The following is a 14,635-nucleotide window of genomic DNA, read 5'->3' as shown; positions in this document are numbered from 1 at the left end:
AGTTTCAAAGAGACCCTAATTGGGGAGTAGCACAAGGAGTTGAGCTACAGATCAGTCAGTGGAAAAACAAGGAAGAATTCGAGGTAATTCATTTAAATGATTATGAATTTGTTCTTGGCTTGAATTTCCTTGGAAATATTAATGCTCTATTGGTTATTTTTTCTGATTATATATGTATCTTGAATACTCGGTAGTAACAATACGTTGTACAGGTGAGTCGATACATGAGGGCTGAAACCAAGGTATTTTTGGCAATCCAACTAGCCAAGAATGTTTCATGTAGTGGGAATGTTAACTTGGTATATCGGAGTGCTATGAAGACCCCTTCAGAAATACAAGAGGTGCAAAAAATTGATATGACCTACCACCTATGAGAGTGGTGGGTTGTGCATCAGACTTTGTGGAAAGAGTAGTAATGCAAATTGGGCAACTAAATAGAGTAAATGTTATGAGTGAGGTATATCTCAAACACTTATCTAGTGTTTTACATTATGACTTATCGTTGGCTTAGTAAAGACATAAGAGCCATTTCAAAGTTCTGAAACGGGTAAGCTGAAGGGCTTACAAACCAAAGTTAGCAGTAATACTCAAGGTTAACCCGGTATTTAATATAGGTGTGTCGAAGCCTATTTGCAAGGATCAAAGGTATCTCAATCGAGGCAAGTCACAATGGGTTGAGTAAGAGCGATGAAATCATTTGAACGAGATATACAAAAGAGAAAAACAATTCAAGTTAGAAGATGAAGAAGAAATAAGTCAAGGTAAATGTTTCGAGGGTCAGAACTACTTGATATAGAAACTAGCTGAGAATCAGCTGAGGAAATGAGACGACTCTAAGACGAGTCAAACCAATCTCATTCCAAGGATGCGATGAGGGCATCGTGAGAATAATTGGGAGAGAATGTCAAGGGCCACAGATCAAAGTCCGTGTTGAATACACACATAGCTGCCTATAGAGGTCAACTGATTAAATGGGGCTCATTTGACCCAATTAAACTAGCTTGATTCGTGGAAGACATGGAGAAGCTCATCTACTTGAAGCCTTGGTGGCTTAATGAAATACTCCAGTTAAACTAAAGTTACCATGGTGAATATTTTAAGCCCTAAGGGATAAATATTGTAACACCCCAAACCTGACCTAGATGCTATGGCCAAATCTGACGATGTCACATGGAATGGATTTTGAAAATGGGGTTATCTCGGTAGAAACCAATTTCAATTATTTAACTCATATTTGTTTATATTTATTCCAAAACATTTATTTAATTAGTCGAAATGTCTTAAGACGTACCTCTTTTTAGCGGAAGCTTATAAAATCGTTAAGTTTAGGAAAAATCATTTGATATTTTTAGGAAGCTTTTGTTTTTGGTAAAATCCGAGCTTTTGTCAAGTTTGGCAACATTAAAAGCATAATACGCAGTCAAACCCAAACTAAAACAACAATCTGAAAAGTCCACATTTTTCAAACATACCCAGAAAAGAATAAAAAATTTAAAGAGAAAACCAAATCGAAAATAGTATGTAACAGGTGGTCACCATCGAGTCCCTCGCTGTACCGATCCGCTTAACTCTATGGATTACCTATACAGATCAAACAGAAAAGAGTGAGTTTACGTAAACTCAGTGTGTAACCCCACAGAGTTAAGCATGCACACACATATAGTAAAACAGAATCGGTCAGATACAAATTTGGGTTTAAGCCCATTACAGATACAGATACACAAATCAGAATCAGAATCCTACCCCCATCCTTTACACACCATATCCGGCCATCCCTACAAACTATGTGGGTTTAAAACACTCACTCATCTCTACACACCATATAGTACCGATGCGGCACATAACAGATATAATGCAACCATGCTTCCATATAATAGACATAAATTGTCTTCCAAAACACTTGCTCTAATATACATCATCCCAACCCCAATATCATATATAGGAATATACAAGTACAAAAAAATAATCTAACATGCGCACATGCTTATGATCGTTTACAAATAGCAGATAATAGTGCAAGTAAACATGTATAAGTAAACATGTATCAGAATCCTAATCAGATCAGAATATCAAACAGACAGTTCATACAGTTTAGGGTTTAACTAACCCTTATCGACCCTACAGTATGCCCACAGTCGTTTGGGACAACCCGTGCAACCCTAAAGAAAAATTTAAATAAATGGGCCCATATACCTGTGTGGTTTGCCCGTGTGGGCTCACACGCCTATATTGGCCTTACCCGTGTGGATCACACGGTCTAGCCTAGATACCACACTTCCGTGTGGCATGCTCGTGTGGGCTCACATGCCCATGTGGCCACACCCCTATTTGGCTTAGCCCATGTGGCTCACACGGCCACACTCTAACCATCACACTGTCGTATCTTGCACATGGCCTGGCTTTCCTCAATCATACAGCCGTGTGGCATTGGTAGTAAGGGTTTTTTCAACTTTTTTTAATCTCATTTTTCTGTGTTTCGGGTATACACTTGTTATCGGTTTGATGCGAAACCACTCCTAAGCCTCCTGAAACCTAAAAACAGCATATCCAAATGCCCTATTTCAGTATCACCTTCGAAAACTTAATTGAACTATACTACAATAGAAGCTCACTACATCCAAAAATGTATCTGTATACTTACCAGTGACAAAATGAAACCCTTAATGCTTAAATCGCTGCAAGAGCACCAACAAAATCTCGACCTTCCCCTAAATAAAAAAGCAAACAACCCCCTTTTAGAAGACTAACCACGAAACAAAAAGGTAATGACAAAACAGTTACTTATCGAATGAGCTCAATCGAACGTTGAATAAAATGAAAGAAATTTGGTAAACCAAAAAGAAGGAAAAGAGGTAAGGAAAAATCAGCAGAGAAGAGGGGAAAATATACGTAAAAGTTGAAAGAGTTTTAGGGAATTTGAAAAAGCCAAATATAAATAAAAATTAACTAACAATTATCCCTATATCCCTTAAATTACTCCCCTCTCTCCCACTGACACCCACTTCTCAGAATCCCAACTCAACCGAGACTCTCCAAGTCAACTGAGCAAAAACTTAATAACTACGCACGCATGGATTCAAACACAAGACCTCCAATGCACGAACTCCCTTACGACTCGAACCAGTAGGCTCATTCTGATATGAAATTACAGGAAATTAAATGTAAACCATCGAACAATGATATGACTTAATTCCAAAAATAATAAAATTTGTTAAGGGTAAGACTTGAACGCAAGACTTCTCGTACATATCCAAAACACTTAACCACTGAAACAGATACAGATTTGTGTCAGATTATTGCAGAAATAGAAATATATTATTTGAGGCATTACAACTCCACCCCCTAAAAGAAATTTCGGACCTCAAAATTTACCTGATCAGAATAGATGAAGATACTACTGAAGCATCGAGTCTTCAAGTTCCCGCGCGGCCTCCTCAGTGCTATGAATTCACCACAGAACCTTCATTAAGGAAATGAACTTCCTTCTCAGAACATTAATATCATGATCCAGAATCTGAACCGGCTCCTTCTCAAAAATCAAGTCCGGTCTAACCTCGATCTCCTCAATAGAGACTACATGAAATAGATCAGATCAGTATCGCCTTAACATCGAGACGTAAAACACATCGTAGATTCGGTTTAATTCTAGAGGTAGCTCTAACTGATAAGCAACAAGTCTAATACGCTTCAAAATCAAATACAGTCTAATAAACTTGGGGCTCAGCTTGCCCTTATGACCGAACCTCAGAACCTTCTTCCATGGAGAGACATTAAGAAAGACGAAATCTCCTACATCATACTCAATATCACGTCTCTTTAGATTCGCATATGATTTTTATCTATTAGAAGTCACTTTCAGACGATCCCAAATCAGTCGTACCTTATCCTCAATCTCAGAAACCAACTCAGGACCCAATACCCGTTGTTCACCCAACTTAGTCCAACAAAACGGAGTACAACACTAACGACCATACAGAGCCTTGTAATGTGCCATCTGAATGCTAGACTGAAAGCTGTTATTGTAGGTGAACTCGGCTATTAGCAAGTAATCCTCCCAAATACCTCAGAAATCTATCACACAACTCCGAAGCATATCCTCCAGTATCTAAATCATCCTCTCAGATTGACCATCGGTCTGAGGATGAAACGTAGTACTGAAGTCTAATCTTGAACCCAGAGCCTTGTGTAATTTTCTTCCAGAACCAAGAAGTAAAACGAGGATCTCTATTAGAAATAATCGACACCGGAACCCCATGCAGTCTTACAATCTCAGAGATATAGAGCTTCACCAATTTCTATAGAGAGTAGTCTGTCCGAATAGGAATGAAGTGAGTAGACTTGGTCAATCGATCCATGACAACCCAAACAGAATCCTTTTTAGTGGATGTTAAGGGCAACCAACTAACGAAGCCTATCGCCACTCGCTCCCATTTCCACAAAGGAATCTTAACTGACTGCAACAAACCCGAAGGCAACTGATGCTTAGCCTTAACTTGCTGACAAGTCAAACAATGAGCAATGAAATTAGTAACTTCTTGTTTCAAACCCAGCCACCAGTACAACTCACGAAGATCGTGATACATCTTATTATCGCCAGGATGCATAGCATAAGGGCAACTATGCGCCTCTCTCAGAATAGACTGCCTCAGATCAGAATCATTTGGCACACAGATTTGTCCTTGAAAACACAACATACCATCATTGTTTAACTTAAAATCGGCAGAAGTACCACTCTCAATCTGTTAAAACCGCAAGCTCAGAGATTCATCCCCTAACTGCTTATCCTGAATCTGATCAATCCAAGTTGGCTTAACTTGCAACTCAGCTAATAGACTCCCATCCTCAAACAGACTAAAGCGAGCAAATATCTCCCTCAAATAAGACATCGCTCTTCAGCTTAGCGCATCTGCCACTACATTGGCTTTACCAGGGTGATACTCTATGGTGCAATCATAATCTTTAAGTAGCTCAATCCATCCCCACTGCCTAAGGTTCAACTCTTTCTGAGTAAAGAGATACTTAAGGCTCTTGTGATCAGTATAAATAATACACCTCTCACCATACAGATAATGCCTCCAGATTTTTAACGCAAAGACTACCGCAGCCAACTCCAAATCATGCGTCGGATAGTTTCCCTCATGTGTCTTAAGCTGCCGAGAAGCATAAGCCATAACTTCACTATCCTGCGTCAGAACACACCCCAAACTGACTTGCGATGCATCACTGTAAACCACAAACTCCTTACCGGATTCAGGCTATATCAGAACAAGAGCCTGATTCAAAATAGACTTAAGCTTCTTAAAGCTCGATTGTTGTGCATTAGTCTAGAAAAATAGTACATCTTTACGCAGAAGCTTAGTCAAGGGAGCTGCAATCAGAGAGAACCCTTAACAAATCGACGATAATAACCCACAAAACCCAGAAAGTTGCGGATCTTAGACACATTATTAGGCTGTTTCCAATCCAGTACAGCCTTAATCTTCCTCAGATCTACACGAATCCCCTCAGTAGATACCACATGCCCTAGAAAAATTACTTTACGCAACCAAAACTCACACTTGCTTAACTTAGCGTAAAGCTTCTTCTCACACAGAATTTGAAGCACAACTATAAGATACTTATCATGCTCAATCTCAGTATTAGAGTAAACCAGAATGTCGTCGATGAAGAACACGACGACTGATCCAGCTAAAGCTAAAACACCCGGTGGTCACTATCGAGTCCCCCGCTACACCGATTTGCCTAACTCTATGGATTACCTATACAGATCAAATAGAAAAGAGTGAGTTTATGTAAACTCAGTGTGTAACCCCATAGAGTTAAGCATGCATACACATACAGTAAAATAGAATCGGTCATATTAAGATTCGGGCCTAAGCCCATTACAGATACAAATACACAAATCAGAATCAGAATCCTACCCCATCCTCTACATACCATCTCCGATCATCCCTACACACCATGTGGGGTTTAAAACACCCACCCATCCCTACACACCATATTTTACCAATACGGAACATAACAGATATAATACAGCCATGCTACTAGATAATAGACGTAAATTGCCTTTTAGAAGACTTCCTCCGATATACATCATCCTAACCCTAATATCAGATACAAAAATATACAAGTATAGAAAAATAATCTGACATACGCTCATGCTTATGATCGTTTACAGATAGCAGATAATAGTACAAGTAGACATGCATCAGAATCCTAATCAGATCAAAATATCAAACATATAGTTTATATAGTTTAGGGTTTAATTAGCCCTTATCGACCCTACTGTAAGCCCACAGTCATTTGGGATGACCCGTGCAACCATAGGAAAAAATTTAGATAAATGGGGGCACACACCTATGTGGGCCCACAGGCCCGTGTAGCCTACACGCCCAAATTAGCCTTGCCCGTGTAGATCACACGGCCTGACCCAGATACCACATGTCTGTATGGCCCACACGCCCTATTTGGCTTAGCCCGTGTGGCTCACACGGCCACACTTTGGCCATCACACAGTCGTGTCTTACGCACGATCTGGCCTTCGTCGATCACACGCTCGTGTCGTAATACACGGCCTATCACACGGTTGTGTAGCGTCAACAGTGAGGTTTTTCGACTTTCGTCGAATATTATTTTTTTGCATTTCGGGTACACACCTGTTATCGATTTGATGCAAAACTACTCCTAAGCCTCCTGAAACCTAAAAACAATGTATCTAAATCCCCCATTTCAATATCACCTTCGAAAACTTAATGGAACTATACTACAACAAAAACTCACTACATCCAACAATGTATCCGTATACTTATCGGTAATGGAACAAAACCCTTAACGCTTAAATCGTTGCAGAAGAATCAACAGAATCTCAACATACCGCTAAACGAAGAACCAAACAACCCGTTTTAGAAGACTAACCATAAAATAAAAAGGTAATAGCAAAATAGTTACGTACCGAACGAACACAATCAAACGTTGAATAAAACGAAGGTAATTTTAGTAAATCAAAAAGAAGGAAAAGAGGCAAGGAAAAATCGACAGAGAAGAGGGAAAAACTGACATCAAATACTGAAAGAGTTTTGGGGAATTTGAAAAGAACAAAAACAAAATGAAAATTAACTAACAATTATCCCATATCCCTCAAATTACTCCCCTCTCTCTCACTAACACCCACTTCTCAAAATCCCAACTCAACCGAGACTCTTTAAGTCAACTGAGCAAAACTTAATACCCTCGCTCGTGCAGGGATTTGAACACAAGACCTCCAACGCACCAACTCTCTTACCACTCTGATGGCTGTCGATTCCACTAATATAAACCTACACCTAATTTGCAAATTAAAGCAATAAAAGGAGTAGGATCGATCCCACAGAGACTGGTTTACTGAAAATTGTTTATCCCTTGACCAGATTTATGTCTGGGCAGTTGTCGTGCCTGCGATGTTTGGGGGGATAAAATATGAAACCTGAAATAAACACAAAAAAAATGTAAAAAATAAAAGATAAAATAATAAAAAAAAAACAACGAAGTAATCTGAAGAAAAATCAATTAAACTTAGCTCAGCCTTAAGCAAGGGTTTTTTCGTCTTTGACATAATCCTCGAAATTAGGTGAACTCCTCTTTTCCGATAAGCTAGTTATAGCTACCAATGATGCCTCGGACACCAATTCTTCCTTGTGTAAATTAGTTATGGAACGTCCTATAACTAACCCTTACCGATCGAATAACCTACGAAACGTTCGTGATTTAGAACTCTGGCAGCTTTGCGTTCTAGAAGAGCCTAGCTCGAACCAATGCCCTCGAACGTTGGGACATTTAAATCCAATTACTACTTCCCTTGACAAAACCAAACAGTAATCCCCACTTGGCACGCCAATATGTTCACGGAAGACCAATTAGACAATCGATCCTTTCGGAATTCCAACTGTACGTCTAGCCACACTAACTCAAACGACGTCTTTTTGGACTTAGTGTTGTCTTGACTTTGTGAGTTGACGAAATCATACTCTTAATCCGGAGAAATAATAAATATCGAAAGTTGGGAGTTAAATAGCTCGGGTTCGTAACTCACGGGTTTTTTTACGGGGTTAACACCGGCTTAAAGCTGAAAGGGGTTTAGTGTGGCATGAATTTAATCATGCTTGAATTTTGTGGATTGTGATTTGGTCTTGTGGGAAGGATGATGGAATTTTGGAAAGGAAAGGGGACTTGGAGAGCAATTGAACCAATTTTGGAAAAGGAACAAAAATTGGAGACAAAACTACAAAATGCAACGTCAAATTGAAGAGAAAAGAAATGATATTCCAAATCCAAATTGGAAAAGGAAATACAAGAGAGAGAGAGAGTAATTCTATTCCTAATAGAAGAAGGAATACAAATTAAGAGATGATTTTCCTAAGAACTAAAAGCCCCTATTTATATTCATAGGGTTTACTAAAAATATGCTAAAGCTAAATTAATAAAATAAATAATAATAATAAATAATAAATAATAAAATAAAATATTATCTTCTATTTTTAGATTTTTACAAAGTCAAAATTGATGTTAAATCCTTGGCCTTCCCATCTTTATGATTTGGTCCCAACTCAACGATTTGTCTTTCAATTTGGTCCATTTTTGCTCGTTTTTGACCAATTGCATCCCTGACAATATTAAATCATAAAAAAACACCAATTAAGCAGGGATTAATTGAAAAATAAACCAATTTAGAGACAAGAATTATGTAAATTAATGTGTTTATCAAATCCCCCTACTTGGCTCATGCTTGCCCTCAAGCATGTTGTTCTTTCAAATATTAAATTTATTCTACAATTTATTAAAAATCGAGCATCTTTTCCGCATACATAATCAATGTAAACAACTGAAGCAAAAATAAATAAATACTCAAGATATAAAGTTTGACCAACAAGTGTCATAAAATAGAAATATGTGAACTAAATAATTTTATTGAATTGAGTTTGAATCCAATAAATTGCAAGGCATTATTTAATTAACTATGCATTAGAGAAATAAAATTATTGACGAGGTCAAACCTTTTTACGCGAACTAGGATGACAACCCAAGCACCCTATCCCAGTTATTCAGTTCAAACCGTCTTAAATTTATTTATTTATTATATATTATTTCTTTTTTTTTCCTTTTTTTTTTTGAAAGCTCAGTTAGCGGAATGTTTATAAGTTATCGACTTGTTACTCGAACCTTTTTATGCGAGATAAGATGACAACCTAAGCACTTTACCCCGGTTACTCAATCCGGTCACATTTTCGAAGCTTCACTCATAACTTGAACCTTAATTTATTCACTTATTTATTAAGGCACAAGCAAATATAATTTTCCAAACAAGTAATTTATAAAAAAAAAAATCTAGCTACATATATCAATTTTAAGACACAAGTGTTGACTAACCTATATACTTGAACATTTTAATTCAAACTTTGCCCAATTGTCCAAATTAAGTGAGTATGAGATTAAAGGCTCAATGTTTAAATAAATTGTCAAATGAACTTAAGCAAGATTTAACACATGCAAAAGAGCAAAAATCATGCATGTTTACCATCCATCCCTCCTACTTAATCAATGATTGTCCTCAAGCATAGATTATATGAAATAAAAGGCAGCAGCCCAAACAAAAAGAAAAAGTTAAGAGTACTCCCCATATATGTTAATGATGTAGTTGGTGTTAAGGGTAACGATTCTACAGGATGTCGAGGATTGTGGAGACTTGGGTTTCCATCGTTCTAAGTCGAGCCTCGATTCAGCTTAAACGGGCCTCTATAGTTGGAGTTTGTTCCTCTTGTTCTCGAGTAGCGAAATGTGGGCATTAGCGAAAAACCATATTCCCACCTGTAGTCCGTGTACCTGAAGGAACAAAATAACACGCAATAGGGGTGTCGGCAAGCAAACCCATAGAATCCAAACAATATTTATCTAGGCTGTCCATATGATATGCACATGTCAAAGAGGAGAAATCGATTTCAGAGGGAAAAAGTATAGAGGTTAAGTTCGTGATATACGACCCAAGTATTAAAGGACAATTACAACGCAAAACAGCATGAAATTTTTTTGCAAACCAATATCCTAAATTAACTTTATAACCGGAATACATGCACTACAAGAAAAATAATTCAGTTCTCGTTAAAACTGCGGATGAATCGTTTCGTCCCGAAAAACTAAATGCCAAAAATCGATGAATATATCTTAAAGCATGTTCATGCACCAATAAGTCTTTTGTGGTTTTCAGATTATAAAGTTGATTAGAATTGGTTAACACACGGTAGGCATCTTAAGCATTAAAGTCACTCGGAATGTCTAACAAAGCAGTATGATAGGAGTCGGATTGAATATTATCAGGGTCAATGAAACCCATGGCAATATTAAAATCAGATATCGACATTTGAAAGTCCTTTCCAAGCAGACAAAAATAGATATTGTTTTGCATTTCAATAGTCTGTAATGCACTAACATTGAAGCTAAATGTGGTGTAAAACTCATATATCAGCTCATAATATGCATCACAGGATATGTTTGCAAAAGAGCTCCAACCAATAACATCAAAATAAGTAGTCACAGTATCATGAATATTTAGCATATTAAGAGTGGTGAAATCAATTTGCTTACAGACCGGGAGTGTGCGTTGTCGAATGTCATCGTATTATGTGCGATGCTTTGGGGTAAAAAAATCTAAAAACCCTCGTAATCCTCCTTCGGTGGGAATGGTGTTAGCACGACCTCGTCCATTATGTTGGCTATTTCATGCTGGTCGAACATATGCGTCGGGTGAGGGGGTGGACTTGAAGTTTCAGAGCATCAGTACTACTGTCCGGCGGTGTCGTTGGTTCACGTGTCTATTGTCGATGAATTCGAGTGGTGGACGATCGTGTTTGGCATTGATTGACACATGCATTCGTGGTCGAAGGAGCCTCAACGTGGTCGTGAAATGTCTGAGCTTCGTTCGAGTTACCTGCATGATATGTCAGTAAAGGTAGATTAGATGGAGGGTTAAGGGTTAATCTCTCGGGACTATCGAGGCTACTGTCTGAATACTCTGGTTTGACCGGAGTCAAACGTTGCTGGCGTCGTGCTCTCGTTGGTGGGGCTGTTCGTCTAGGAGGCGGTGGAGGAAGTTTATCATCGTCGATATTGATGATAGGAGGAGCGGAGAATTGGTACCGACTCCGATTGAGTGAAACCGGGAAGTTTTCTACTGCTTAGTTTTGAGTTCGAACCATGGTCTCGGTCGTAGCGTCAAAAATAGGTGTTTTAGACGGTTTCGGCGGTGACGGGTTGCTGCGACGCACGGCGACAGTGACGGCATTTAGTGCGATTTTTGGCAGACTTTTTGATCGTTGGTGTCAGTTAATGTGGTGGTTGGGGGTTTTAGTGTTTCAAAGGGAGAGGATAAAATTAAAGAAAATGGGGGTTAGGAAAAAGGGAGCGGTGGTTTACGGTGGGAGGCTCTGTTTGACGAAGATACTGCGTCACAGGTGAGAGGTTACTGTTTGACGGTGGGAAGAGCGTTGGACGGTGGTGGCAAGAGGAAGAGAAAAAAAAAGAAAAAAATAGAGGTACGGCTTTGGGCGCGGTTCGTCGACGGTGGCACGGAGCAAAGTCGGCGAAGGCGTGGGGTGGGGTCGGCTAAGGGGTGCGATGGCGGTGGTCGGCGATGAGGAGTGCAACAGCGGCGGTTTGGGAGGAGTTGAAGGGTTGGGTTTTGTTGTTAGAGAAGATGAAGAAAATGGAGAAGAAATTGGGAAATTAGGGATTTTTGGGTGTTTTAATTTTCTTTTTATTTTTGTTTATTTTTTATTTGGGTTATTTTAGGTTGGGTGGGGTAATTGGGTTAGGTGTTGGTATTGGGTGTTATTGGTTTATTTAGGTAGGTTGATTTAATTGGGTTTAAGGGTGGTGGGTTGGTTGGTGGGTCTTGGGTTGATTTTGGGTTTGGGTTTATGTGGGTATTGGGTATGGTAAGTTAATTGGGTTGGTTAGGAATTTTATGGATGGGTGTTGGGTTTGAGTTTTGGTGGGTAATTGGGTTTTTAGGTTTTGGGAATTTTGGTATGTGGGTAAATGGGTTTGGGTAGGAATTTTAGTGGATGTTGGTTTTTTTTTTTTACTATCACCAAATTAGTAAGTCGTGCCCACGCCACCTTCATTACTCGTCTTTTGAAAATTAATGACTCCCATAGTGTTCCTGAAAACATCAAATTGACTAAGTTAAATAAGAATTAATTTATTTATTTACATCCTAATTTACTTAAACTAAAAATTATATAAATGAAAATAAATGAAAATAAATTTAGGTTGCCTCCCAAAAAGCGCTTTTGTTTAATGTCGTTAGCTCGACGACCTGTTATTCAAACTTTTGGCTCATCGAGAACAATCTTTTCAACTGACTGTGTTTGAAAATTCTCGAAAAAGGGTTTTAGTCGTTGACCATTCACTGTAAAGCGCTTTCGTGTCTTTTCACTTTAAATTTCCACTGCACCATTTGAAAATAAATTAGTAATAATAAACGGTCCTATCCATTTGGATCGAAGCTTACCAGCGAAGATTTTTAAGGTGGAATCGTATAGGAGAACTTTTTGTCCTATTGAGAACTGCTTCCTAGTGATGAACTTGTCATGAAATGCCTTCGTCTTTCTTTATAAACTCGAGCATTTTCATACGCATCGTTCCTGATTTCCTCTAGTTCCTAGATATCTAATTTTCGGGATTTTCCCGCGAATTCCACTTCCATATTACACTGCATAACTGCCCAAAAAGCCTTGTGCTCTAACTCGACCGGAAGATGGCACGGTTTACCAAAAACGATTCGGAAAGGTGACATGCCTATTGGTCTCTTGTAAGCTGTCCTATAAGCCCAAAGTGCGTCATTCAGTCTTAAACTCGAATCCTTCTTGTTAGGTTTAACCGTCTTTTCCAGAATAGACTTGATCTCTCGATTTGACACTTCGGCTTGCCCGTTTGTTTGTGGATGGTAAGTAGTGGCAATTCGTTGAGTCACTCTATATTTCTCCATAAGTGCACTTACGAGCTTATTGCAAAAATGAGTCCCTCTATCACTGATTAATGCTCGTGGAGTGCCATACCTGGAAAAAATAAAACTTTTAAGAAAGTCAACTACGGTCTTAGCATTATCATTACCAGTGGCCTTCGCCTCTATCCACTTAAAGACATAATCAACAGCTAAGAGTATATAAAAATTACCGAAAGAAGAAATAAAGGGACCCATAAAGTCGATGCCCCACATATCGAAAATTTCATAAATATGAATAGGAGTAAGAGGCATCTCATTTCGACGACTAAGGTTGCCAACTCTTTGGCATTTTTCACAAGTTTTGCAGAATAAAGAGGCATCACGAAATATGTTTGACCAAAATAATCCACATTCGAGAATTTTGTGTGCGGTGCGTTTAGGTCCAAAGTGTCCTCCGTATGCATAAGAATGACAAAAAGTTAAGATAGACTGTACCTCTGTTTCTGCTACACACTTTCGTATTACCTGATCCGAGCAATGATTCCAATGGTAAGGATCGTCCCAAATGTAATATCGCGCATCCTTTCTTATCTTATCTTTTTTTGACCTTGGTAAATCTGAAGGAACAGTACCTATGATGAGGTAATTTACTATGTCTGCATACCAAGGATGAACTACATTTTCTGAAAACAGGTTTTCATCTGGGAAGTTGTGCTTCAATGGTGTGTCGTCTACTGGAATCGGTAATCGACTCAGATTTTAACATCCCGAAATAGGGCCTAAACGGAACAGTGGTTGCGAAACCACAAATTCGAGGTAGAATGTAACGGCCTAATTTTCAGTGGTGTCAAAAATGGTGATTTGAGATCACTAAATCAGACAAATAAGATTGAACAAGATAGTAACTTAATATTTATGAGTCAAGTAAGAATTTAGAAGAATTTGTAAAATGGTGAAATTAGTGAATTAAAATAATTTATTAGGTCAGACGGGTCAAAAACGAGGTATCGAGACCTCGAATTTGAAAATCGAGCTATAAATATTTTTATAAATATTTATGAAGTGTCATTGAGTTAGTATTAAAGTTTCGTTAGAAAATTTTGATGTTTGGATAGCTAATTAATTAAAAGGACTAAATCGAAAATAGCTCAAAATTTGTTAAATTGTGAGTAAATAGCTTAAGTATTTAAAAGATGGATTTAAAGAGCAATTAGACCCAAAGGTTAATGGCTGGATGGTTTGGGTATGAAATAAGTAAGAAAACAATGTGAACAAGGGACAAAATTGGAATTAGCATAAAAGTTAATAGTTAAAAAAATGATGTAATTGAAAATCTAGACATTTCTTCATCTTTCTCAGCCAGAAATGCCGTAGCAGGTCTCCTATGCTGGTTTTTTCATATTTTTGCACCATGTAAGTTCAATTTTTACTATTTCTTAGTAATTTTTATGTTTTTGTGACTTTTACAATTAGGTCCAATCATCTAATTCATTAGTTTTTGATTTGGTGGGTGAAATTGGAAGTTACCCTGGCTGAGTAAGGGTATTTTATGTTGAATTATTATGAAATTGAAGTTCTAATTTCATATTAAGGTTGTTTTATTAAGTCATTTTGATAGAAAATGATATTTAGGACCTAATTGTGAGCAAAATTGTGAAT

The 14,635-nt window shown here is 38.1% G+C and overlaps 1 protein-coding gene across 1 annotated transcript; it reads right to left on the bottom strand.

The window, feature by feature from the left end:
• Positions 1-12,691: 12,691 nt before the first annotated feature.
• LOC128286782 (uncharacterized) lies at positions 12,692-13,557 on the bottom strand. The gene is made up of 2 exons (XM_053024483.1): positions 13,502-13,557; positions 12,692-13,088 (listed from the first exon to the last, which is right to left on the bottom strand). Exons 1-2 carry the CDS (start codon positions 13,555-13,557, stop codon positions 12,692-12,694), a joined length of 453 nt encoding a protein of 150 aa, XP_052880443.1.
• Between the last annotated feature and the right edge of the window lie 1,078 nt (positions 13,558-14,635).

The sequence above is a fragment of the Gossypium arboreum genome, chromosome 13, assembly GCF_025698485.1.
Source record: "Gossypium arboreum isolate Shixiya-1 chromosome 13, ASM2569848v2, whole genome shotgun sequence".
Lineage (NCBI taxonomy): Eukaryota > Viridiplantae > Streptophyta > Magnoliopsida > Malvales > Malvaceae > Gossypium > Gossypium arboreum.
The sequence above is the reverse complement of the archived record's forward strand: the minus strand, read 5'-3'. Positions and strand labels throughout refer to the sequence as shown.